The 25,056-nt window shown below is 34.9% G+C and overlaps 1 protein-coding gene and 1 pseudogene across 1 annotated transcript in view; both read left to right on the forward strand.

Moving 5' to 3' along the window:
* CD2AP (CD2 associated protein) overlaps positions 1-25,056 on the forward strand; it is a 160,302-nt gene that overhangs the window by 108,609 nt on the left and 26,637 nt on the right. Inside the window, 6 exon segments of the mRNA XM_017847680.1 lie at positions 442-536; positions 2,800-2,904; positions 4,275-4,311; positions 5,412-5,478; positions 19,287-19,448; positions 22,716-22,858. Of these exon segments, the coding sequence (XP_017703169.1) occupies positions 442-536; positions 2,800-2,904; positions 4,275-4,311; positions 5,412-5,478; positions 19,287-19,448; positions 22,716-22,858 (609 nt within the window).
* LOC108512422 (dnaJ homolog subfamily C member 17 pseudogene) lies at positions 20,584-21,472 on the forward strand (annotated as a pseudogene).

Below are 25,056 nucleotides of genomic sequence, written 5' to 3' on the forward strand. Positions count from 1 at the left end.
CACTTTGGGAGGCCGAGACGGGCGGATCACGAGGTCAGGAGATCGAGACCATCCTGGCTAACACGGTGAAACCCCGTCTCTACTAAAAAATGCAAAAAACTAGCCGGGCGAGGTGGTGGGCGCCTGTAGTCCCAGCTACTTGGGAGGCTGAGGCAGGAGAATGGCGTGAACCGGGGAGGCGGAGCTTGCAGCGAGCTGAGATCTGGCCACTGCACTCCAGCCCCCGTGACAGAGTGAGACTTCATCTCAAAAAAAAAAAAAAAAAAAAAAAAAAAAAACCATATGGTATTGACTATAAGTATTATAAAATTTAAAGATAGATTATTAAGTTCATCTTTAATCACTTTTAGTATACTTTACACAAGATACAGGCTTAATAAATAAGTATTTGTTGAATGAATCCATTTGTGTGAGCCACATTATTTGCATTCTTTATTTCAGCTAAAGAATATTGTAGAACATTATTTGCCTATGAAGGTACTAATGAAGATGAACTTACTTTTAAAGAAGGGGAGATAATCCATTTGATAAGTAAGGTAAGGTATTTCTGTTTTTCAGTGAATTGTTTATAGAAATATTTTTCAGAAGTTATACATTCACCCTAGAATGTTCTTATATTCACCCTGGAATCTAGAAGAGCTGGGACTTTGTCTTGTTTCTAAGTCCTGAAAACTTGGCATGTTATAAGTGCTCAGAACGTTCTCTTTTTGAGCTAACTTTTATTGACTATATTTGTTATAATTTATATATTGGAAATTATTGTTAACCATCATATTTGCTTTTTTTTTTTAAGTAATTCCTTTTTTTTTTTTTTTTAAATTAACCTCAACTTCCCAGAGTTTTATTCTTTCTTCTCTTCCACTTCATTCTATTTTTTCTCCTATCTACCGTTTGGAGTGTTGTTTGTAATATAAACAGAAGAAGAAAAATAGGGAAACAAGCTAAATGTCCGTCAGTATGAAAATGGTTCTGAAACTCTTTATACTCTGGAAAATGATGTCACCATTTTAAAAATGGAAGTGATTTTATAACTTGGAATAAATCCTAATGCAAAATAAAGAGAAAACCCAGTAGTACTTTTGTGTGGGCAGAATCCTATATTAACTATATTATGAGAAAATTACAAATATTTGGTTTTTGCTATAACCTTGTAGAATAATTTTTGAAATTCCCCTGCCCGCACACACCTTTTTAAAGTAGAGATGGAGTCTTGCTATGTTGTCCAGGCTGGTCTCGAACTCTTGAGCTCAAGTATTCCTTTTGCTTTGGCCTCCCAGAGTGCTGAGATTACAGGTGTGAGCTATCACACCTGGCCCCATTGTTTTACATTGACTTTGTTATAAGATGGCATAGTGTATATAATTGTTTTTTAAAATAAGTTTTATTGTGTATACTTAAAGGATAATGATGTTATAGGATACATAGTAGTAAAAAGGTTATTATAGTGAAGCAAATTGACATATCTATCATCAACTGCAGATAAAATCATTTAGCAAGAATTTTGTAAATTTACGTAAATTTTCATATTAATGTAATTTGCACTGATTACACCTAATTTTTCATGCAAGGGTGGTGAATATTTAGAAGAAACTTAGAAAGTCTTGTTAATTTAAAAAGAAAAAAATTTAAAGACAAGGTCTTGCTTTGTCGCCCAGGCTGGCGTGCAGTGGTGTGATCATAGCTCACTGCAGCCTTGAGCTCGTGGGCACAAGTGATCCTCCTGCCTCAGCCTCTCAAGTAACTGGGACTACAGTTGCATCCCATTGTGCCTGATTAACTTTTTTTTTTTTCAAATTTTTTTTGTAGAAACAGGGTCTTGCTATGTTGCCCAGGCTGGTCTTGCAAACTCCTGGCATCAAGCGATCTTCCCACATCAGCCTCTGAAGTTGCTAGGATTACAAAGCATGATCCACTATGCCTGGTCAAATCTCGTTAATTTTTAAAGCAGCTGAATAATGTGATTAATATTTAGTATATAAAGTGTTAAGAATGTTAAGAAAGATACAGTTTGGAAATTCATATTCTCCCTCTCCACCTTCGTCTCTTTTCCACTTCCTTTCATTGTATCTTTTTTTTTTTTACACGGAGTCTCGCTTTGTCACCCAGACTGGAGTGCAGTGGTGTGATCTCGGCTCACCGCAATTTCCTCCTCCCGAGTTCAAGCAATTCTCCTGTCTCAGCCTCCCGAGTAGCTGGGACTACAGGTGCCTGTCACGATGCCCGGCTAATGTTTGTATTTTTAGTAGAGATGGGGTTTCACCTTGTTCGTCTGGCTGGTCTCAAACTCCTGACCTCAGGTGTTCCACCCACCTCAGCCTCCCAAAATGCTGCAATTACAGGTGTGAGCCACCATGCCCGGCCTTATTTTATCTTTCTCCTCTTTTCTCTGAGAACCTTTTAATGTTATAGATGGAATTTTAAAATAGATTTTTTCTTTTTTTAAATTAAACCCAATTTTGTAATTACTGCTAAAAGTAATACATGGGAAATATTTCCTTTTAGAAGGACAGTGTCATCTGTTTAGTTGCAGCTGGGCACAGTGGCTCATGCCTGTAATTCCAGCACTTTGGGAGACCAAATCAAGAGGATCATTTGAGCCCAGAAGTTTATGGTTGCATACCTGTGGTCCTAGCCACTTGGGAGGCTGACTTGGAGGATCACTTGAGCCCAGGAGGTTGAGGCTGCAGTGAGTCATGATTGCATCACTGCACTCCAGCCTGGCCAACAGAGCAACACTTTATCTAAAAAAAAAAAAAAAGATAACTTTTATTGTCTTAATTATTCTATTTTGCTTTTTAGGAGACTGGAGAAGCTGGCTGGTGGAAAGGTGAACTTAATGGTAAAGAAGGAGTATTTCCAGACAATTTTGCTGTCCAGATAAATGAACTCGATAAAGACTTTCCAGTAAGCTTTTGTTTTTCAATGATGATAATACTTGAAAGAACATTTTGCCACTAATCTTTTGTAAACAAGTTTTTTGCATTATTATTGAATAATTTTTATGAAGGCGTTTCAGATGTAGCTATTCAGGTAGGAGTTATTTGAGTTATAATAAAACAAAATGATGTTTCAGTTCCATACTTTATTCTTCCTTTGTTTCTTTCTCGACTGTACTGAAAAATAACCTTGGACTTCTTTATTTTACAATTTAAGAAGGACAGTCTATCCTAGTAACATAAATTAGTACTTTCCTGGAAGAAATTGTATTTTATTTAATGTTGTTGAAAAGCTTTAGTTTATTTTAAGGTCTTGTGGAATTGCTAATATGCTGTTGGTGCATTTTTTTGGGAGGGCAAGAAGCACTCTTTGCCTCAACAGAATTTGTTATTTTTAGTATCACTTCTCAGAGAAAAAGTGAGGCTGAGTCATTCATCAGTGGTCTTTGTCTTCCTACAACTTGGTCCCCTTTCCCCATGGATGAGGAATATAATGGAGTTTTTAAAATAGAGGGAAAGAGCATTAGCACAAGCACACAGCAGGATGGGCTACCATGTTAGGTTTAAGACAATGCTGAACTCTCTAACTCTATGGAAGCTTAGGCTATCTGAGGCCTTTCTTTTGTTAGATTGCATTCAGTATTGATTTAGCCTTCATATGCTTTATTTTATACTTTTACTAAAGAATACATTTTTTCTGCTTTTATTATGTTTGTACAATATGGCTTATCAATTATTCTTAATTTGTGAAAACCAAGTCCACATACTTAGAAATGTATCTCAGTATTTTAAGGTATTAAGTCTTAAAATGAATGAATGTTTATAAATTGAGAAAACACATCTTTACCTTTAACTGTTCCTTTGAGAGTTCCAAAGGGTTAAGAATGAAAACTTAGTCTATTTGTTGCTACTCTGCTTTTTAGAAAACAGAACAAAATGAAACAAAAAACAAGGTCTCTCCCTTGTTCTGCCAGTCCTCCTCTCCCCACAACCCCAGCTGCAAAAGAGGGATAAAATGGTACTTAGGAATCTTAACCTAGAGGAAGGCAGAGCAGCAGAACATTTTTGCTCATTAAGATTTTTAAGGTTTATTCAATCCACTGAAATATGGATTGAAATATTTGACTGAATTTTGATCAATGAGGCTATTTATTCTAATGAAATAATTTGTTGTCATTGGTTTTTTGGGTAGTTTTTACAATCTTAGCATTTTATAATTTTTGGCAAGGATGGAATGAAGAGGAGAAACATTTGTATGATTTAGATTATTACTGATTAGAGTTTAACTATATTCGATATGAAACTGGTCAACCGTTTCCACCATTATTATTTTAACAGAAACCAAAGAAACCACCACCTCCTGCTAAGGCTCCAGGTATGTAAGAAACACATTATTTAGTTTGCTGTTTTCAATTTTTTAAAATTCTAAAATGGTAAAATTGGATCTAATGCAAATTATTAATTTTATCAAGTATGATGTTGTCTGTAAACATTTTAGAAATATATGAAAATTGAGTGTTCACATGCATCAGTGTCTGTCATTTTTTAAAAGTACAAATGGTATAAAATAAGGATCTTGAAAATGTAGATACTTTATATGTAATTTTGAGTTAATAAAATTAATCAAATTTAAACTGTCTTAGAAAACTTAATATATTGACCTGGCCAATTCGTTATTTTACCTTTTCAAATGAAATCCATTTGTTAATGTCTCAAATAATAATTTACGTACTCTTTCAGACAATATGCTGAAGGTTAAACGAAGTAGATGATTTTAAACAGATGAATAAATTATGGTATACCGAGAAGTGTCTTCAAGAGTTAAAGTTTTGTAATCTAGCTCTTTGCTTCCATAACTACTATTTTCAAATAACTGCTCTTTACAAGTGTAATAAAAATTTCTATTTCCTATAAGATTTGCTGTTTTTTAGAATAATCCAAGTCTTTTTCTCCCCCTTGGTTTTAACTTTATGTTTGCTGACATAATCCTAGAGCAAAGAAAGCATAAGTTAAAAGTAATTTTTTTAGAAGTTGGTGTTGAAAGTTTATTATATAGCTTTACTGTGCAATATGGTAGCCACTAACCATGTGTGGCTTTTGAAATTAATTAAAATAAAATTTAAAAATTCAGTTTCTCAGTCATAAGAGTGCCATTTCAAGTGCTTATTAGTCACATGTTGGCTACTGAAAAAAGAGAATGTTTTCATCACTACAGCTCTTCTGGACCGCAGTATGGTGGAGGATATGATCTCTAACACCTCAATTTGACAAAGAAGGAACTGAGACCACAGAGTAGGGTAATAGTGGCAGGTCCAGGATTAGAAATTGAGCCTGGTGATTCTGGTACATTGTTCTTTCTGTTAAAGCATGGTTTTTTCTGATGTTATTTTCAATGCATCTTTACTTTTAGAAGTGTAATTGTCTCTGTGCTTTAAAACTATCTTCTTACAAAAGTATTAATGTTTTCTCCCATAGCTCCAAAGCCTGAAATGATAGCTGCAGAGAAGAAGTATTTTTCTTTAAAGCCTGAAGAAAAGGGTGAGGCTAATTTCAACTTTCAAAAAGACAAATATTTCTTTTATTGTCGTTTTAAAGAGATCTGTTTCTCCACACTGAGTCATTTACACTGATTTTTAACAGGTATTCAGTATTTATTTTACAATGCTTGGAGTTTTCTGGGAGGGAGTAGTTCATTTAAGATTGATACAAAATTATGCTTTCTCAAACAGATAACAATTTACATCCATTAAAAAATTAAACTATTACTTTAGTAGGATGTTGTCTTTATTCATAGTTATTTAACAGACTGTGTAAGAAAACTAAGCATTAAATAACTATGCTTTTATTATTTTATAGTGTTTCAGTTTTAAAAAAATTCCTTAGAAGGTTGAAGACCCAGTTCCTACTTAAGCATGGAAATAATTAATTACATATTATTTAATCTCACTGCGTGTGTTTGTCATAATGTATACCTGGAAAGTTATTCCAGGGTGCCATATGTATTTTACTAAAAACCTTATTGGTTTGTTGTGAAATTGGAGAAAATAAGTCCTTCTCATTGTACATAAAGATATGCAATGATTGTCACTAGTAGATTAGTTTATGTACATCCGGAAACCTGAATACTATTTTAGAATGCTTTTGTTTCTTCTCCCAGTGTTGTAGTCTAATCCATCCTTGTTTCTTGCCTAAAGTACTGTATCCTCTTATTTGATTTCTCTCACTTCAGCTCTTTTTCTGGCTTTCATACTTCATGTTGTTGCCAGAATGTTTTCTTTTTTTTTGAAATGGAGTCTCACTCTCTGGTCCAGGCTGGAGTGCAGTGGCGCGATCTCGGCTCACTGCAAGCTCTGCCTTCTGGGTTCATGCCATTCTCCTGCCTCAGCCTCCCTAGTGGCTGGGACTACAGGCACCCACCACCACGCCCGGCTAATTTTTTGTATTTTTTAGTAGAGACGGGGGTTTCACCATGTTAGCCAGGTTGGTCTCGATTTCCTGACCCCGTGATCCGCCCGCCTTGGCCTCCTAAAGTGCTGGGATTACAGTTGTAAGCCTCCGCGCCCGGCCCAGGATCATTTTTTTAGAGAGACTATTTTTTTTTAGAGCAGTTTTAGATTCACAGCAAAATTGAGCCAAAAGTACAGAGTTCCTGTATAGTCCCTTTCTTCACACAGGCACAATTTTTCCCACTGTTAACATTCTGTACCAGAGTGGTGTATTTGTTAGTCACTGAGCCTCCCTACATTGACACTTCTTTATCACTCAAAGTCCATAGTTTCCTTTAGTGTTCACTCCTAGTGCTGTACCTATTATGGGTTTTGACTAACGAATAATGTCTGGTATCCACCATTGTAGTATCATACAGAATTAGCATTACTACCCTAAAAACCTTCTTTACTCTACCTATTCATCTGTCTTTCCCTTTGACCCTTGGCAACCATTAATTTTTTTAATGACTCCATAGTTTTGCCTTTTCCAGAGTGTCATATAGTTGGAATCATACAGCATGTAACCTTTTCAAATTGGTGTCTTTCACTTAATTATATGCCTTTAAAATTTCTCCATATGTTTTCATGGCTTGGAAGGCATTTGTTGTTAGCATTAAATAGTATTTCATTGTCTTTATATTCCACAGTTTATTAATCCACTCACTTACTGAGGGACATCTTGATTGCTTCTAAGTTTTGGCAATTATAAGGGGAGCTGCTATAAATGTGTGTAGGTCTTTGTGTGGACATATTTTCAGTTCATTTGGGTAAATACCAAGGAGAGGGATTACCTGATAATATGACAAGAGTATACTGAGTTTTGTAGGCGCAACTGCCAAACTTCTTCCAATATGGCTGAACCATTTTGTACTCCCCCCAGTAATCAGTGAGAATTTCTCTTCTACATTCTAGCCAGCATTTGGTATTTTCAGTGTTTTGGATTTTGGCCTTTCTAGTAGGTGTGTAGTGGTATTTTACTTTTGTTTTCAATTGCGGTTCCATAATGCTATATGATGTTGAATATCTTCTCATATGCTTAATTGTCATTTGTGTATCTTTGGTAAAGTGTTCTGGTCTTTTGTTCATTTTTTATTCAGGTTTTTTTTCCTTCCGTTTTTTTATTTGTATATTTTGGATAGCAGTCCTTTATTAGATTTCTTCTGCAAATATTTTCTCCCAGTCTGTGGCGTGTTTTCTTCACAGAGCAGAAGTTTTCAATTTGAAGCTTATCAGTGATTTCTTTTATGGATCATGACTTTGGTGTTGTATCTGAAAAGTCATTGCCATACTCAAGGCCATCTGGATTTTCTCCTGTGTAATTTCTAGGAATTTTATAGTTTTGTGTTTTACATTTAGGTTTGTGATTCATTTTGAATTAATTTTTGTGAAAGTTGTAAGGTCATTGTCTAGATTCATTTTTTTTTGGCATGTGAATGTCTAGTTGATCCAACACCATTTGTTGAAAAGACTTTCAGTTTTCAGATAAAAATCAAAAGTTTAAATTCAAGGCCCTCCAGTAACTGACCCCAGATTATATTTTGATATCATATTCTACCCTTTTTGTTTACTAAATGTAGCACTCTGTCTCTAGTCCATGAATATGTCATGTACTTTCCTAGCTTTATCTTTCTTTTTACTTTCAAAATGGAAGTTTTTTATATTCTTTTTTCTTAAGAATTTTAAAAATATGTTGCACAGTTTATGCCTAATGAAAATATTAGTCTCAGATTAATTCTTTGTGAACTAGTTTGGTAGGAATCTTAGATCAATTTTTAGTACTTGTTTGTAATATCAGTCCTACCTGAAAAACTCATCTTACCAAGATACGTAGAACCACATGTAAGAGGTATATTGCTGGCTTTATTGTCTATTTTTTTTTTCTATTAAAAAAAGTCATGTCACCAGTTAGGCAGCAGTTTTGTTAAAATTCAGATTGTGACTTCCCCTTTTCCCTAAAATCAGTCAGTTGTTCTTACAAATAAAATGGAGGCCAGGCACGGTGTCTCACGCTTGTAATCCCAGCACTTTGGGAGGCTGAGGCGGGCGGATCACGAGGTCAGGAGATCGAGACCATCCTGGCTAACACGGTGAAACCCTGTCTCTACTAAAATACAAAAAAAAAAAAAAAAAAAACTAGCCGGGCGTGGTGGTGGGCGCCTGTAGTCCCAGCTACTTGGGAGGCTGAGGCAGGAGAATGGTGTGAACCCACGATGCGGAGCTTGCAGTGAACAAAGATCATGCCACTGCACTCCAGCCTGCACTCCAGCGAGACTCAGTCTCAAGAAGAAGAAAAAAAATTCGAAGTTGATGCATTTTTATTACATTTATCTATGCAAAGTCCTGCCCATGGTGGAATGACAGGGACTGAATTTACACTCGAAATTAGACAACTAGAAAATTGGACAAATTATGTGAAACAGTGGCTTTCACTTATTGGACATCAGGCAGTATAAGTCACTGTGACACTGAAGTGAGACCTATAATTACCACAGCTTATTGTCTAGAAGCAGTTTACAGGCAGCAGAAAGGAGGAAGCCAAACAGACCTTGATGTCCTGCAGAGTTGAGGATGCAGAGATAGGTATTTAGGAAGGCCTGGGCAGCTACAATTTGTGGGGCAGAGTGCCAGAATGGTGGGAACTGCACAGAGAGTGCTCAGATCTGTAGACAGCTTACTGTGAGGCTTTGCCTGAATATTGATCTACACATGCATGAAAAGAAACTTCTATAATGGAGAAATAAACATTGGAAAGCGGTAGGTGAAGCACTCTTTGTAACTCACAAATAGTTCATTTTTCCATGAGCCAGAGTAGACAGATCTCATAATATATAGCACATTGGATAGAGTTCATAAAAGAATGTATCACCTTAGACTAAAGGCTTCTCTGCCTCTGTCTTGGAAATACGGCCAACAAATTCCAGAATAAAATTCAGTACAACTTAAAAGCATATAATAAAATTTTGTATTCAAGAGAGTAAAAATCACAACGTCCATTGTCTGATTAAAGATTGCCAGGCATAGAAAGAGCAAGAAAATAGCAATCCACAACTAGGGAAGAAAAGTCAGTCAGCAGAAAAGAGCAAGAAATGACAGAGGTGGTGGAGATAGAAGGCAAGTACATTAAAACAGCTACTATAAACATTTCCCATGTGTTTAAAAAGGTAGAAGAAAATGTGAACATAATAGTGCGAAAACTGGAAAATATAAGAAAGACCCAAATTGAACTTTTAGAAAAGAAGAATACAGTATCTGAAATGAGAAACACTGAATGGAATGTCCAGTAGATTGGAAACTGCAGAAGAAAATGTTAGTGAACTTGAAGACATAGCAATAGAATCATTAAAAATGTATAGAAAAAAAGTGAACAGAATATTGGTTACCTGAATGACAAAATGAAGTGGTTTTACTGACCTGTAATTGAGGTACCTAAGGAAAGGTGAGAGAATGGGGACATGAAAAAAATTGAAAGAAATAATGACTGAAAATTTTAATTTGATGCAAATTTATGACAAAAAGTTTAAAGCCAGGAAGAAAATAACTATCAACCTATAGTTTTCTACCTAACAAAAATACCTTTTGGAAGTAGGGTAAAATTAAAACCTTTTGAGACAAAATCTCAGAGAACTTATTGCCAGTAGAAGTATATTACGGAAAATGTTAAAAGAAATTATTTTTGATAGAAGGAAAACAATAGTAGATTGGCAGTTGGTATTACTCAAAGCAATGAAGAATGCCAGAAGTAGTAAATATGTGAATAAATATAAAAGACATTTTCCCTCCATTTAAAAATCTCACAAGAGCTGTTCACCTGGAATGACTTGAAAACTTAATATATAAGTGTTGGTTTTGGAGTTTAAGGGTAAATACGAGAATTTTTTGTATGTAGGATAGACAAGACAAGGCATAACAAGGGAAATGATTCTAAGTATTTTCAGAATGTTCTCATAAACCTGATATGCCTTTAATAGATCAGGTACCATGAATAAGAAAAATGTCAGTGTTGCCAGTGACCTTTGGACACGTGACACGTGCATTGAGAGAGAGCCGGTTGAATATTATATATTGTTAAATTATTTTTTACTAAGTAACAATAAACATAAATCAAAGTTCTACCCTTGTTCCCATAGTTGAGACAGGGAGCATTTTTAAACTATGGCTAGGATCAATCTGAAGCATCGTAAGCCTTCCAACAAGGAAATAAAGTATTTTTCATTTGTATTTTGTTCGTGGTTTTATCTTATGATCCTAAGATCTTATGATCTTAGGATAAAACCTAAGTTCCATAGGAGGTATCCTTTGATAAGCTCTGTTCTGTTGCAGTGAGGGTGGGGTGGGGGGCGGGGAAGAAATACTTAGAAACCATGAAACTGATCACCCCTCTATTTCAGACTCTTAAGTGACTCCCCATTATTTCATGGGATATTTTCCCAAATGTTTAGATGGGTGATTAAATTCTCACTTTCTACTTTCTGTCCCAGGCCACCACGTGGATTTTCTCAAACCTGCTTAGCAATTTTCTGCCCCTCTGTTGTTTTCATTTTCCCAGAAGTACCTAAAATCCTGGCAGGCTGTGTCCCAGAATGGTAATAATATCACCACTTTGAAGCACAAGTTATCCTGCTTTTTGCGATATCCTTTTTTGTATTTATCTTTCTTACTGATCTCATGATGATACTCATCATGTCATTGGTATGGAATTCATGGTACGAAGGGAGGAACTCATAATTATTTTGGAGTGCAGGTAGGGAGGCATATAAATGTGTAGAAGAGAATGTAACAAAGGTGCTGTTTCTTATAAAATCACTTAAATGGTAACTTTTATCTATATGTCCTCCTCACTTCCTTTACACCCATACACAGTCATACCCACAGAAAGAGCATAAAATGATGCTGAAGGCCAGTCTGTTTCTATACTTTTACTGGCAGAAGCAGTGAATCTGTTCACTTCTGCTTTAGGAGCATTTCCTTCTGAATTCTGTTATTGTACACTCATGTCTTCAGCCACTATTTGTATACTTCTGATTCCCAGTCAGTGGTTGGATTTATTTACATTTACTGCTTTCTGTGTGTTTGCGGTTCCATGTTTGCAGTTCATACTTTCTGCCTAAATACATAATTTTTTAGGGGACATCCTTCTTTCTCTGGAATTGTACTTCTCTCAGAATCTTTCATGGGTAGGTTTTTCTCATCTTTTAGATTCCAGCTTAAAATTTTGCTTCCTTAACACTATTTAAAAGTAGGTGTTTCCCACTATTATCTGTTACATATTAGTTTAGATGTTTGTTTTGAGATATTCTTTACCCTGCACTTGATTAAACTCCATGAAGGAAAAGATGTGTGAATAGATATCTGTACCTTATTTGCCATTGGTTCTCTAATGCCTTACACAATAGGTATGTAATACATAGGGAATACTTAATACAGTATTTATTATGTAATATGAAGCATTCTTTAAAATCTGAAGGATTCCAGATTATGACATGCTTACATTTGTTTATCTGAAACTTCCTTCTAGTAGTATTTAGCTAGATAATGGTGGCGTAGATAGTGGAAGTTGGTATGGATGAAAGGAAGCTGAAATGTTTCAAGAGCAAAGAACAGAAAATCAGTCCTTATTGAAACTGACTTAAACAATAGGGAAAAAAAAATCTCACATAATTGAAAGTCTAGAAGTAGGAGTCATATGACCTGCAACTCAGTGATTCTGTTATGGACCTGAATTATATCTTTCCATTCTGCCATCCTCAGTGTCCACTTTATCTTCAGATTGTCTCCTCTTGTGATCACAAGAATGCTGAGAGTGGCAATCAGGGCGACATGATTTCTTGTCCGTTTGACAGGAAAGAGAGGAAAACCTCTCCCCAACCATAGAATGTAAGTCCTTTTCAGTTTCTTGGACCACTTTTGGGCACATTTACCTCTAGACCAATGAGACTTGTAAGAAGAATACCATGTACTGATTGTCTCAGTGTAATCATATGAAAGTAGGATTGATTTGGAAGGACTCAACTGCATTGTCTGCTGAAGACATTGAGATATAGTTAGGATCTATCATAAGGAGTGCAATTAAGGTTCTATGTTGACATCTTGTTGACTCATGAGATACTAATGATTATGACCATGGGGCAGTGAGATAGGAAGTATGGAATAGAGACAGTTTCTGGAGGAAAACATGTGAATCCAGCTTTTGACGTGGGATTTGATACGACATATTGGCTGAACTTTTGCTAAGAGTTCGTATTAAGCGTTTAGTTGGAAGATGCTATTCTGGAAGTTAGGTATGAAATTTACGGGTATGGGTAAGATTATCCAAGAAGATTGCTTAGAGTAAGAATGGGAAGAGAGCTTTCTTAGAATATATACATTTAAGAAATTGTTTGATGACCAGGAACTCTTGAAGAAGGACTGACAGGTAGTGCTCGTAGAGATAGGCAGAGAATGATCACAGAGCAGAATCATAAAAACCAAGGGAGTATATGTAAGTCAAAGTTGAAGTAGGATGTTCTTCTGGCAGTGATAAATGAGGACGAGATCTCTTGCTGAGAACAAGTAGAATGGTTATATGAAGTGTGTGTGTGTATATATATATGTGTGTATATATACATATATATATATTTGCCAGAGTCATTTGCTAGGAGTAGGAGAGCTACAAATAAAATGAAGAATCATAAAATCAAGATAGAGGGGAAGAGGAGGGCCCAGTAAAGTTAATCTTGCATTGGGGCTCATATTTCCTGTTGGGGCATTTGCCAATCTTGAAAGTGGTAGCTTAGACTATGAAAAGAACTTTCAATAGACTTTTGGGTTCAAGGAGACAAAAATTAAGAGTTCAAAGCTCATGAAAGAGGAGGTATCTTAGTGAACTAGGTTTTGATTCAGTCCCTAAAGGGATTTACTGTAGGAGGAAGTATAAATAGAAATAGACCTAGCTCTGAAGAACACTGAAGTTCAACTTCTAATCATCTCAATTCTTGATGGGAGAACAGTGACCTAGGATTTTTACTATCCCTACCTTAGCTTACTGAAAGAATGAAAGTAAACCTTTATTCTCTAGAGAAGAAAACATCATCTAGAGTTTTAAATTATCTCTGTGTTTTCCTATAAATCTTTTGTGTCTTGTACTCATTCAGAAATAATTAGGCATACTTGTAGATATGACACATGGCTAGAAACCAGGAACAACAGACAATGGAACCTGGCCTTTAGGGAATCTAGATATTAGAGATACTAGATATAAGCTTTAAAGTAACTATGCTTAATATATGTTAGAAGTAATAAAAGATGGGGTTGATAATTTTGGCAGAACTGGAACCTTATAAGTATATATGAATATGAGTCAATCTGAGCTTAAATGAATTTGTTTACTTATGTAAGTATATATAAGTATATACACACAAATGTTAGTATATGAGTGTATATTTTTAAAAGAAAATATCTGAACTGAAACATAAGGAGAAAAAAAGATAGAAAATACAGAAAAGACCTTAAAAGACATAAAGAATATAGTTGACTCTTGAACAACGTGAGTTTGAACTATGTGGGGTCCACGTATACAAAGACTTTTTTTTTGGCCTAATGGGGAATAAAAATACAGTATTCATGAGAATACAAAACCCGCATATGAGGAGAGCCAACTTTTGTGCAGGCAGGTTCCACGGTGCTCACCATCGGATTTGAATATGTGTGCTTTTGGTATACGTGAGGGTCTTAGCACCAATCCTCTGTATATACAGAGGGATGACTGTACAGTGGGAAGGTCTAATGTACATGTAATTGGAGGACCAGATAGGAAGGAGAAACAAATGGAGCAGAAACTATATTTGAAGATATACTGGTTTTCAATTTTCTAAAAGTGATTAAAAGCATCAAGCCACAAAACCAAGAATACTGTGGAATCCAACCTGGATATATGCAAAGAAAACATTGAGGCAAGGAGTTGAAGAAGACACACACACAAAAACGAAAAATATTGCATCTTTAAGGATTAGAAGAATCAATATTGTTAAAACTTTCATACTACCCAAAGCAATCTGCACATTCACTGCAATTTATAACGAAGTTTATAAATTTATAACAGTTGCCATTGGAAACAGCACAAATGTTCTTCAGCAAAAGAATGAGTAAAGGAGTTGAGGTATATTCATATACCATGATACCATGTAGCAACAAATAAATGAACTAGAGCTACACACAGCAACATGAATCTTAGGATTTCATTGATGTAAAGTTAAAAATATTCATAAATAATCTATGGTGTTAGAAGACAGCTTTAGGTAGGAGCAGTGGGGTAGTGATTGGAAAGGATAAGGGTAACTTCAGAGATATGGATCATGTTCAGTTCTTGGCCTATGTGGTGGTTACTCTGGTATGTTCCTGTGGTAATAGTTTCTCAAACTTTATACTTAACGTTTCTGAAAATGTTACACTGCAGTTTAAACTTCAGTGAGATAAATATGAATAAATACGTTTTGTCCTAAAATTTTCTAAAATGTTAGAAACATAGATTCAATTAAGAATAGACTCACTACTTTATAGGTAGTACTGTTTTTTCTCTAAGGCATGTCCAAGTGATCACAAAGAATAGAATATTTGATTTTTTAAATTAGTATTTATTCACTTGGAATCACTTTTGCTTTGGTGCCTGTATTATCACTTATTTTTTCATTTCAGTTAATGCAGTAGGATATTAACCCTCATCTGAATTAATAAACGGGTTAACTTATTACATACAGTGTTGGTAACGTATTGCTATATTATGAAGCAAATAAAATGACAGATTTTGGTTATTTTATTGTATTTTGTTAGCATACATTTTAAACATTTTTGTTAAAAAAATCACATACTTGAGATAACTCTTCTGTATTTCATTTTCTTTCTTACAGACAGGCTCTCACTCTGTTGCCGAGGCTGGAGTGCGGTGATGTCATAGCTCACTGCAACCTCAAACTCCTAGGCTCAGGTGGTTCTCTCACCTCGGCCCCTGGAGTAGCTGGGACTAAAGATACATGCCACCATACCTGGCTAATTTTTTAATTTTTTATTCTTTTATAGAGATGGAGGTATTGATTTGTTTCCCAGGCTTGTCATGAACTCCTGGCTTCAAGCAGTGCTCTCATCTCAGCCTCCCGAAGTGTTCAGGGTTAAAGGCATGAGCCACTGTACCCAGCCTGTATCTTAAATTATCATAGTATCTGTATCTTATGTAATTCTTCCTTGGTCATTCAGGCAGCTAACATAGAACTTTTTTTTTTTTTCTCCTTAAATCTACATTTTCTCCTGGATTTGGCCAATTTTTAGCTGAACTAAAATTCTTGTACTCACAGCTGGATGTGCTCAGAAGAATGAAGTTGGAGCCCTACCCCACACTGTAACCTAAAAGTAACTGAAAATGGATCATTGACCTTAAATATAAGAGTTAAAACTCTTAGATGAAAACAAGAGTAAATCTTCATGGCCTTGGATTTGGCAATAGGTTTTTAGATACATGTGATGTTGTGATATAATAAGGAATGCATATTTGATATTTGTCCCTGGTTCCTGGCACCATAGCTCCTAAAACCCTTGAAATTTCCTGAGTGATAAAGGTGAGAGTAACATCTTTTGTTATTTATAACTAGCATCTTTCAACCACGTCTGAGTTTATATTAATGAGGAGACTTTTGTAACGCCCCTAAAGGTGGGGAGGGGCCTTGTTGCCAGGGGAACCAGCCAACTGATTAGCTTTCATTAAAAACCCTAAACAACCGAGTTCAGAGAGCTCGTGGGTTGGTGAACACATTGAGGGGCTGGGAAGGTGGTACACCTGGAGAAGTTATGGAAACTCTGCATCTCTTCCTGCATACCTTGCCTTTTGCATGTGTTCCATTTGGCTATTCTGAGCTGTATCCTTTATAATAAACTGTAAATAAAATGCCTTCCTGAGTTCTGTGAGCTCTTCTAACAAGTTATCAAACCCGAGGAGTGATCATGGGAATCCCCAGTTTATAGGCAGTTGATCAGAAGTACGAGAGGACTGGACTTCAGATTGGAATCTGAAGTGGGAGCAATCTTGTGGGTCTGAGCCTTTAACTTATGGGATCTGATGCTCAACCCAGATAGATAGTGTCAGAATTGAATTAAATTATAGGACACTCAGCTGGTGACAGATACTTGGTTGTTGTGGGAATAAATCCCCACACATTTGGTGTCTCACAGTGCTGTGAATCTAGAGAAAAGTATTTTGTTCTTTTTAGACTATGTCACGAAAAGCATATTTAACCAAAGAAAAAATAATTGTACTTCATCAAAATTAAAAACTTCTGTGTGTTAAAGGACATTAAGAAAGTAAAAAGACAACCTACAAAATGGGAGAAATCTTACCAGATTTGCAAGTATCTGGAATATATAAAGGAGTGTTACAGCTTAACAACAAAAAGACAAACCTATTTAAAACTGCAGCACAGGCTGAAATAGATATTTATCTAAAGGAGATATATAAGTTTTGTTGTTTATAACAAGCATGTTTATAAGCATACTTGTTGTATAAGCACTTGACAAGATATTTAACATCATTAATCATGTCAGTAAGCACTTGACAAGATGTTTAACATCATTAGTCTTTAGGGAAATGCAAATCAAGACCACAGCAAGAGCCACTTCACACCCACTGGGATGGTTACATTTTTTTTTAAGAAAGGAAAATAAATAATGTGTTTGCAAGGATGTGGAGAAACTGGACTTTTATACATTACTGGTGCAAGTAGAAAATGTTTCAGCTGCTATGAAAAGCAGTTGGGTGATTCTTCAGAAAGTTAAACATGGAATTACCATATGACCCAGCAGTTCCAAACATCCAAGAAATTGAAAACAGACACTCATGTATTGTACATAAATATTCATAGCAGCACTATTTACAGTAGGCAGAAGGTAGAAAGAATCCAGATATACTTCAGTGGATAAACAGATTGTGTTTTATATATGTGTATGTATATGTGTAATGGAGTATTATTCAGTCACAAAAAGGAATGAAATACTGCTATATGTTATGAAGAGGATAAACTACTAAAACATTGGGCTAAGTGAAAGAAGCCAGACACAAAGATAATTGCATGATTTCTATGTGTATGAGATATCCAAAATGGATAAATCCATAGAAGATAGAAGGCAGATTGCTGTTTGCCAGAGGTTAACTGATTAATGAGGAAAGGGTTATCTTTTGGGGTGCTGGAAATGTTTTAGAAGTAGATAAAGGTATTGTTTGCATAATATCATGAATATACTAAATGGCACTGAATTGTTCATTTTAGAGTTTTTAATTTTATGTAAATGTCACCTTAACTAAAAAAATAAAATCTAGTACATAAATATGTTGCCATCTTATAGTAGTTATATAATAAGTCAGTACATTATAGTTGATTTAGTTATGGACATAACCAGGAATGATAAGTCGTATTTTTGTTACCTTTTGATTTCCATGTATTGTTTTTTTTAGACTAACACTACAGAATTTCAAGCTGTTATTTGTATATCTGTTAAAAGAAATATATTCAATCAGTGAACTCTTTAATTTCTATCCTTTGACCATTTTTCATGGTATTATAAATAAAACATTTTTCCTAATTTCTAGAAATTTGTGTTTGGCTGGTTTTTACAACTACAAATAGTTTTATTTCAAATAATGTTCAACTGGAGAGTTTCGTTTTTTAAAATTTCTGATGGTATAATTATATACTGCATTGTTATATCTTGAGGCCATATAGAAATAGATTTTTGTACCAAATGATGACCAGAATTTTAATAGACTAAACTATATTTTCATGTGATTCAAAGTATTAAATAAGTGGTAAAAGGAGAAAATAGTATTTTGTATTCATTGTGAAATAAAACTTGTAATTTTTAGGGAGAGGTTTATCTGTGTGCTATGATGTTCAGGTTTTATAATCACCAGTTTCTGGCTGATATGAAATCTTATAGAATTGTTTGTGGTCTTGTGATAGACGTTTTTTTCAGAGACCAAGTACATTTTGAAAATTATTCAGTATGGTGCTTAGGAGCTTCTTATTTTTGTATATATGTCTTATGACACGTTTTAGCTGACTGCTGTATTATGACTGTCTCATACACATGTGTCAATTTTAATACCTATTGTGAGCACCTGCAAGATCAGGAAGCAGGTGCGTCATGTGTAGTAAAAGAGTACTTGTTGCCTTTTTGGTGATAAAATTGTCTTTATTGACATAGTATAAAATTGTCAAAATTGTTTTTTTCCAGCTTATTTTCTTCTATTTCAAATGGAAATACCCATTTCGTTGCATTATTAAGTGAAATGGTATCAATAAAATTCTTAGTACAGTAGTAAGAATTGCAAATATAAGCCTGTAATTCTCTCATTTGTGGCTAAGCAGTCTCACCGTAGTTTCTCTTAACATTTGATTTCTTTTTCCTTCACCATCATGCTTTTTAAATGTGAACGTTATATAGCACTCGAGTTTCTACTTGTTTTCAGTTCTCTATATTTCAGTTTCAGAAAATAATCTGGATTTAAGTCTAGATAATTTTCTTGTTAGAGTAAAATCATGTGTTTATATTTGAGATAGACTACTACGCTTAAAAGCAAAACTTCCTGGGAACATAATAAAAAGCAGGCATTATCTACTAATCTGAAGCTTATTAGTGGTTTTCCTAACATTTTTTAAAAGCTATTTAGGCTTATTAAATTAAAATATAACTTTAAATAAAACAGTGCACACGTATACAAATATAGAGAATGAAAGTTTATGTCTGCCTCTGTCACACTTTTCCAGACTGATACAAACTTTTAGGAATAGAAAAACCTAAATAATTTTGATTGTCAATAACTTGTGAAATATTTTAATCTTAGATGAAAATCAACACTGGAACAGAAACCTTCTAAACCAGCAGCTCCACAAGTCCCACCCAAGAAACCTACTCCACCTACAAAAGCCAATAATTTATTGAGATCTTCTGGAACAGTGTACCCAAAGCGACCTGAAAAACCAGTTCCTCCACCACCTCCTATAGCCAAGTATGTTTTACCTAATTTTAAATTAGCTTATTGATTTACTCACCTTTGACCTTAATGGCTCCATTGCCTTTCTAAATCTCCAGGTAAGTTTTTTCTTATTTTTCAATTATATTTATTTTTAAAATTGACATATACAACTGTATGTATTTATTGTTTACAACACGATGTTTTAAAGCGTATATATAATACATTGTGGAATGGCTTCAGTAACTATGTGATAACCTCACATAGTTATCATTTTTGTGATGAGAACATTTAACATTCACTCTTATCTTGTTTCAAGAATGCAGTACATCACCATTAAGTATAGTCACTATAATGTACAATGGATTCTTAAACTTATTCCCTCTATCTAACTGTAAATATGTATTCCTTGACCACATCTTCCCACTCCCCTCCAACTCACAACCACTTCAGACTCTGGTAATCACCGTTCTACTCTCTATTTCTATGGGATCCACTTTTTTAGACTTCGCATTTGAGTGGAGAACATGTGGTATTTGTCTTTCTGTACCTGGCTTGCTTGACTTAACATCCTCCAGGTTCGTTGATATTGTCGCAAATGGCAGGCTTTCTTTCTTTCTTTATGGCTGAATGGTATTCCTGGTGTGTATATGCCACATTTTCTTTATTCATTCATCCATTGATACTTTAGGTTGCTTCCATATTTTGGCTGTTGTGAATAGTGCTGCAGCAAACATGGGAATGCAGATATTTCTTTGACATATTGATTTTATTTCCTTTGGATACGTACCCAGTAATGGAATTGCTAGATCATATGATGATTCTCTTTTTAATTTCTCGAGGGACCTTTGTACTGTTTTCCATAATGGCTGTAGGAATTTACATTCCTACCAACAGTGTGCAAGGGTTCCCTTTTCTTAAGATGCTCACCAACACTTATCTTTTACCTTTTTGAAAAGTTAAAGTTTATTTTAATGTTGTAAATAACGTCCAAGAAGAATATAAACATGTTGAGAGCTGAATATGTAAACAAAGATCACAGGCAGATTCTGGGAATTTGATTGGAGCTTTAGTTATTAAAATGCATCAGTAAATTCCCAGGATGCTAAGCAGTATTCTCTTGGCTGTGCCAGCAGTCCTCGTGCATGCTTAAAACACTTGGGGGGTTATAGTACAAATCCAGTCAGGGCTGGAGCCATGGCAAACCAGCGGCTCTTAGAGGTGGACTTGTTCGTGCTGCTAGGCATCATGGAGAAAGCAGCAGACAAAGAGGTGAAGGAGGCGTATAGGCAGAAGGCCCTCTCCTGCCACCCAGACGAAAGTTGGATAATCACAGAGCAGCTGAACTCCTCCACTAGCTTTCTCAGGCCTTGCTGCAGCCAGGGCTGCATATGATGAGGTTAGAAAAGCCAAGAAGCAGATAGCATAGAGGACCCAGAGGCTTGATGAGAGAATACTAAAAGGTAAACGTGACCTAGTGGCCCAGGCCCAAGTGAGTGAGAAGGTGGAGGAGAGCTAGAGCACCAGGACACTTGAGTAGGAGATTGAACATCTTACTGAAGAGTGTTCCTGGCAACTGGAGGAACAGCAGATGATGATCCAGGAGCAGATGTGCCAGGAACTTGACTTGAGATTAAAAGTCAAAATACTGAAGACAAAGGAACACCAAACTAAAACTGAAATGGAAGTGCAAGAAGGATGAGTCAGAAGGCAGCTACTTTTGCAAAAGTATGGTGGAATTCTCAACTTGGTGCTTTTCAGTAAGAAGGCAGATACTGGTGTGGTGGAGTTTGGGACTGTCTAGGTCGAGGCTGCAGAGATGACTGTCTGGAATAAAGTTGGCCTGGTTGATAATCCTGAAAAAATTTCCTCTTTCAAAGGAGGACTCCAGGGTGCAGTGGGCCTCAGCCACCCAGGACAGTGAAAGGACCCAGTGGTGTCTCTTCTTACCACATCTGTGCAAGAGTTGATCACCAAGATGCAGCAGTAGTCAAGGAGTGGCAGCCCATTTAGTCTCCTGCCACAGCCCTTTTTAAAAACATCACCAATAAACTTTAAAAGCAAGGAAGAAATAAACAATCCCGTCAGAAACTGGACTAAGGACATGAATAGATAATTCTCAAAAGAAGATATACAAATGGCCAACAAGCATGTGGAAAAATTATCAAAATCACTAATTATCAGGAATGCAAATCAAAACTGCAATGTGATACCACCTCACTCCTGCAAGAATGGCCATAATCAAAAAATCAAAAAATAATAGATGTTAGCATGGATGTGATGAAAAGGGAACACTTCTACACTGCTGGTGGCAACGTAAACTAATAGAACCACTATGGAAAACAGTGTGGAGATTCCTTAAAGAACTAAAAGCAGATCTACCATCTGATCCAGCAATCCCACTACTGGGTATCTACCCAGAGGAAAATAAGGCATTATACGAAAAAGATAACTTGCACATGCATGTTTTTAGCAGCACAATTCACAATTGCAAAGTATGGAACCAGCCCAGATGCCCATGAATCAATGAGTGAATAAAGAAATTGTGGTGTATATATATATACTATGGAATACTACTCAGCCATAAAAACGAATGAAAAAAATGATATTCACAGCAACCTGGATGGAATTGGAGACTCTTATTCTAAGTGAACTCAGGAATGGAAAATCAAACATTGTACTTTCTCCCTAATGTGTGGGAGCTAAGCTATGAGGATGCAAAAGCATAAGAATGATACATTGGACTTTGGAGACTTGAGGGGAAAGGGTGGGAGGGGAGTGAAGGAGAAAACTACACATTGGGTACAGTGTGCACTGCTCGGGTGGTGGATGCACCAAAATCTTAGAAATCACCACTAAAGAATTTATTCATGTAACCAAACACCACCTGTTTCTCAAAAACCTGTTGAAATAAAAAATAATCTAAAATAATAAAAAAATTAAAAAATACAAGAGCATTCTGTACATTTTGATTTAGCTCTCACTGTTGCCTACCTTCTAGAGTTGTCCTTCTATTGTTGCAGCTTAATTTTTAAGTATTATTTTTTGTATTTTCTGTGTACTAATATCTGTTGAATGTTAATTTTATGTTTATAATAATTTTCTACACTTACTAAACTGTTCTCACATTTTTCATTTCATTGTAATCAGCCTTAGGACAGAGTTTCATGTTTTATGTTTATGGAAATACAGAACAGAAAGTAATCAGTATTAGGCCATAAAATCTTTAATGTCATTAAATCACAATTTTAAAAAAGTCATGTTTCTTACTAGTGATTTTTGCATGTTTTTTTCTTATTTCAGGATTAATGGGGAAGTTTCTACTATTGCATCAAAGTTTGAAACTGAGCCAGTATCAAAACCAAAGCTAGATTCTGAACAGTTGCCCCTTAGACCAAAATCAGTAGACCTTGATTCACTTATAGGAAAGACCTCCAAAGAAACAGGTAAGTCAGCATGGACAGCAGTGGTGCATTAAAAAAAAATTGTCAAAGAAACTCTTTAAGAGATATACATATGCAGTTTTTATGTGGATAAAGTTGAAATTACGCAGTTGAAATTTGTTTAAAATTTAGTAGCCAAAGTAGAAATAATAAAAGAATCTTCTTGATAAGTAAAATTTTTCTGGTCCTTACTGATCAGACTTTATGGTTTCTTACTAATCAGAGGACTGAAATCGATATTAAAAGATGATCCATCTATTACTCCCTCTATAATTTATAGTGGAATGACTGTGCTACCCAACCTGGATATGAATACACTTTAGTTTTAAAAGTTTAGAAATGAGATGACGTAGACTTTCAGTGCCAGCATTAGATTATATTTCATAGGACTTTAAATTTCTCCTCTTAATCTAGTGATACTTTTGTTTCCAGTATAGGAAAATATACTTTTTCTCATAACCCTTTTGCTAATTTTTTTTAAGCTTTAGGACTGATTTTTCAGCTTAAGGATATCTTTGTCTAGTCTGTACTTCTTCCTTTTTTTAAAATACCTATTATTATTTGTAAAATGGAAAACTTGAAACAGAGAAGTCTTGATAGTTTTCATTATTAAAGGCATTGTGTCTTCATTACTTTCTGATAATTTTTAATATTTTGTATAGTGCTTTGCATTTGTATTTTGTTTTTTTAACTTTTTCAAAGCACTTTCTCAGGTATGTTCTTAGTTTAACTCTAGGAAACAGATGCTTTTTTCCCCCTATTTTATCTCTAAACAAAGTAAGCTACAGACATTAAATATGCACTATCCATAAATCAAAGGAGAACTCTAAATTTTCATTTTTACTCTGTGGTATTTTAAGAAATCTTAATGTTTTAATTTTCTAGCTTCATTGTTAACATTTCATGTTTACATTTAAACTTCAAGGCCAGTTACACTTAGATGTTTTTTATTACCTTATTATAAAATATGCTATTACATTTCAAGTTTTTTCAGGTGACCTTATTCTTCCCTCTTTCAGTTTGCAAATGCAAAGTTTCTGACTCAAAATGTGGCCTCCTTTCAGTCTTTTTATTTGAATATCTTATAGATCCTTCTGTCGTGTAGTTGGATCCTGCTTGTTATGGATGAAGCTATATTTACTACTAATTTCTGGGAATTGAAATGTTGATTGTATTTTAGAGAAATTCATTGACATTTATTCAGTATATTTTATATGGTGAAAATTGTCCGTATTAATTGTTCAATAAACAGAAAAAGAATCCTCATGTTTTAAAAAATCTTACTCTTTTTTATTGAGCTTGTTAGTAAATAGAATTTGATCAGTTCATATTGTTTACTGTTTGATTTAAAATATAGCTAGAAATGTGTTTCATAAGTGATAGTTGAAGAAAAGCAGATTATTTAGCCAATTTTAATTCTGGAAATAAATTATTGCAACTGTATTTTTAATTTTCACAAATTTGTGGGATCTTTATCACACAAGTCTTTAAATGTTGACGGACTCCCTTTGGGAATTGAAGGAGTAACATCTGGAATCTGCATCTGTTGCTTTGTATTCATCTTGAATGTTTTATTTAGTTTATATCAAGGTAATGGAATTTTTTTTTTAATTTAGGTAACTTACAACATTTTCTTTTTTTCAAAACTTTTCTATATAGACTCACAACACATTGCCATATTTCTAGTAAAAATAATATGTGTAATAATTTCAAACTATTGATGATTGGAAAGTTCTGTTTTTACTTGGTTTGGGGGGCCCTATTTCTATCTTTTATACGTAGCTGTTATTTACTCCCCATATAGTAAACAGAGACTTTGTGGAACAGAGTGTGAAAACATCTTATTTCTGATTTCTTCTTTTCTTCAAATAAATAAGGAAATAATCTAGAGATGCTGAGACTTAGCCAAGTCAGAAAACTAACAGCTACTTTCAGGCTCCTCTTCTTTATTCCTTCCACTTAATTGTACTACCTTTGGTGTACTACACTTAGGCCCTGTAAAGTTCAGAAAATACAAATGCTGGGAATTTAGTTCATGTTAAGTATCAGATTATTTACTGAGCAAGTTTTACATCCTCAGTAGTGTTTTAGGCACAGTTGCATGCTAAGATAAAAGGCGTAATTGATGGATCAGAGATTCCTGCTACCTTTTTAAGTTAGACTATCATATATTCCTAGTATTAGTAATATGAAAGTGTTCT

Source organism: Rhinopithecus bieti, unplaced genomic scaffold, assembly GCF_001698545.2.
Source record: "Rhinopithecus bieti isolate Rb0 unplaced genomic scaffold, ASM169854v2 scaffold_28517, whole genome shotgun sequence".
In the NCBI taxonomy this organism is placed as follows: Eukaryota; Metazoa; Chordata; class Mammalia; order Primates; family Cercopithecidae; genus Rhinopithecus; species Rhinopithecus bieti.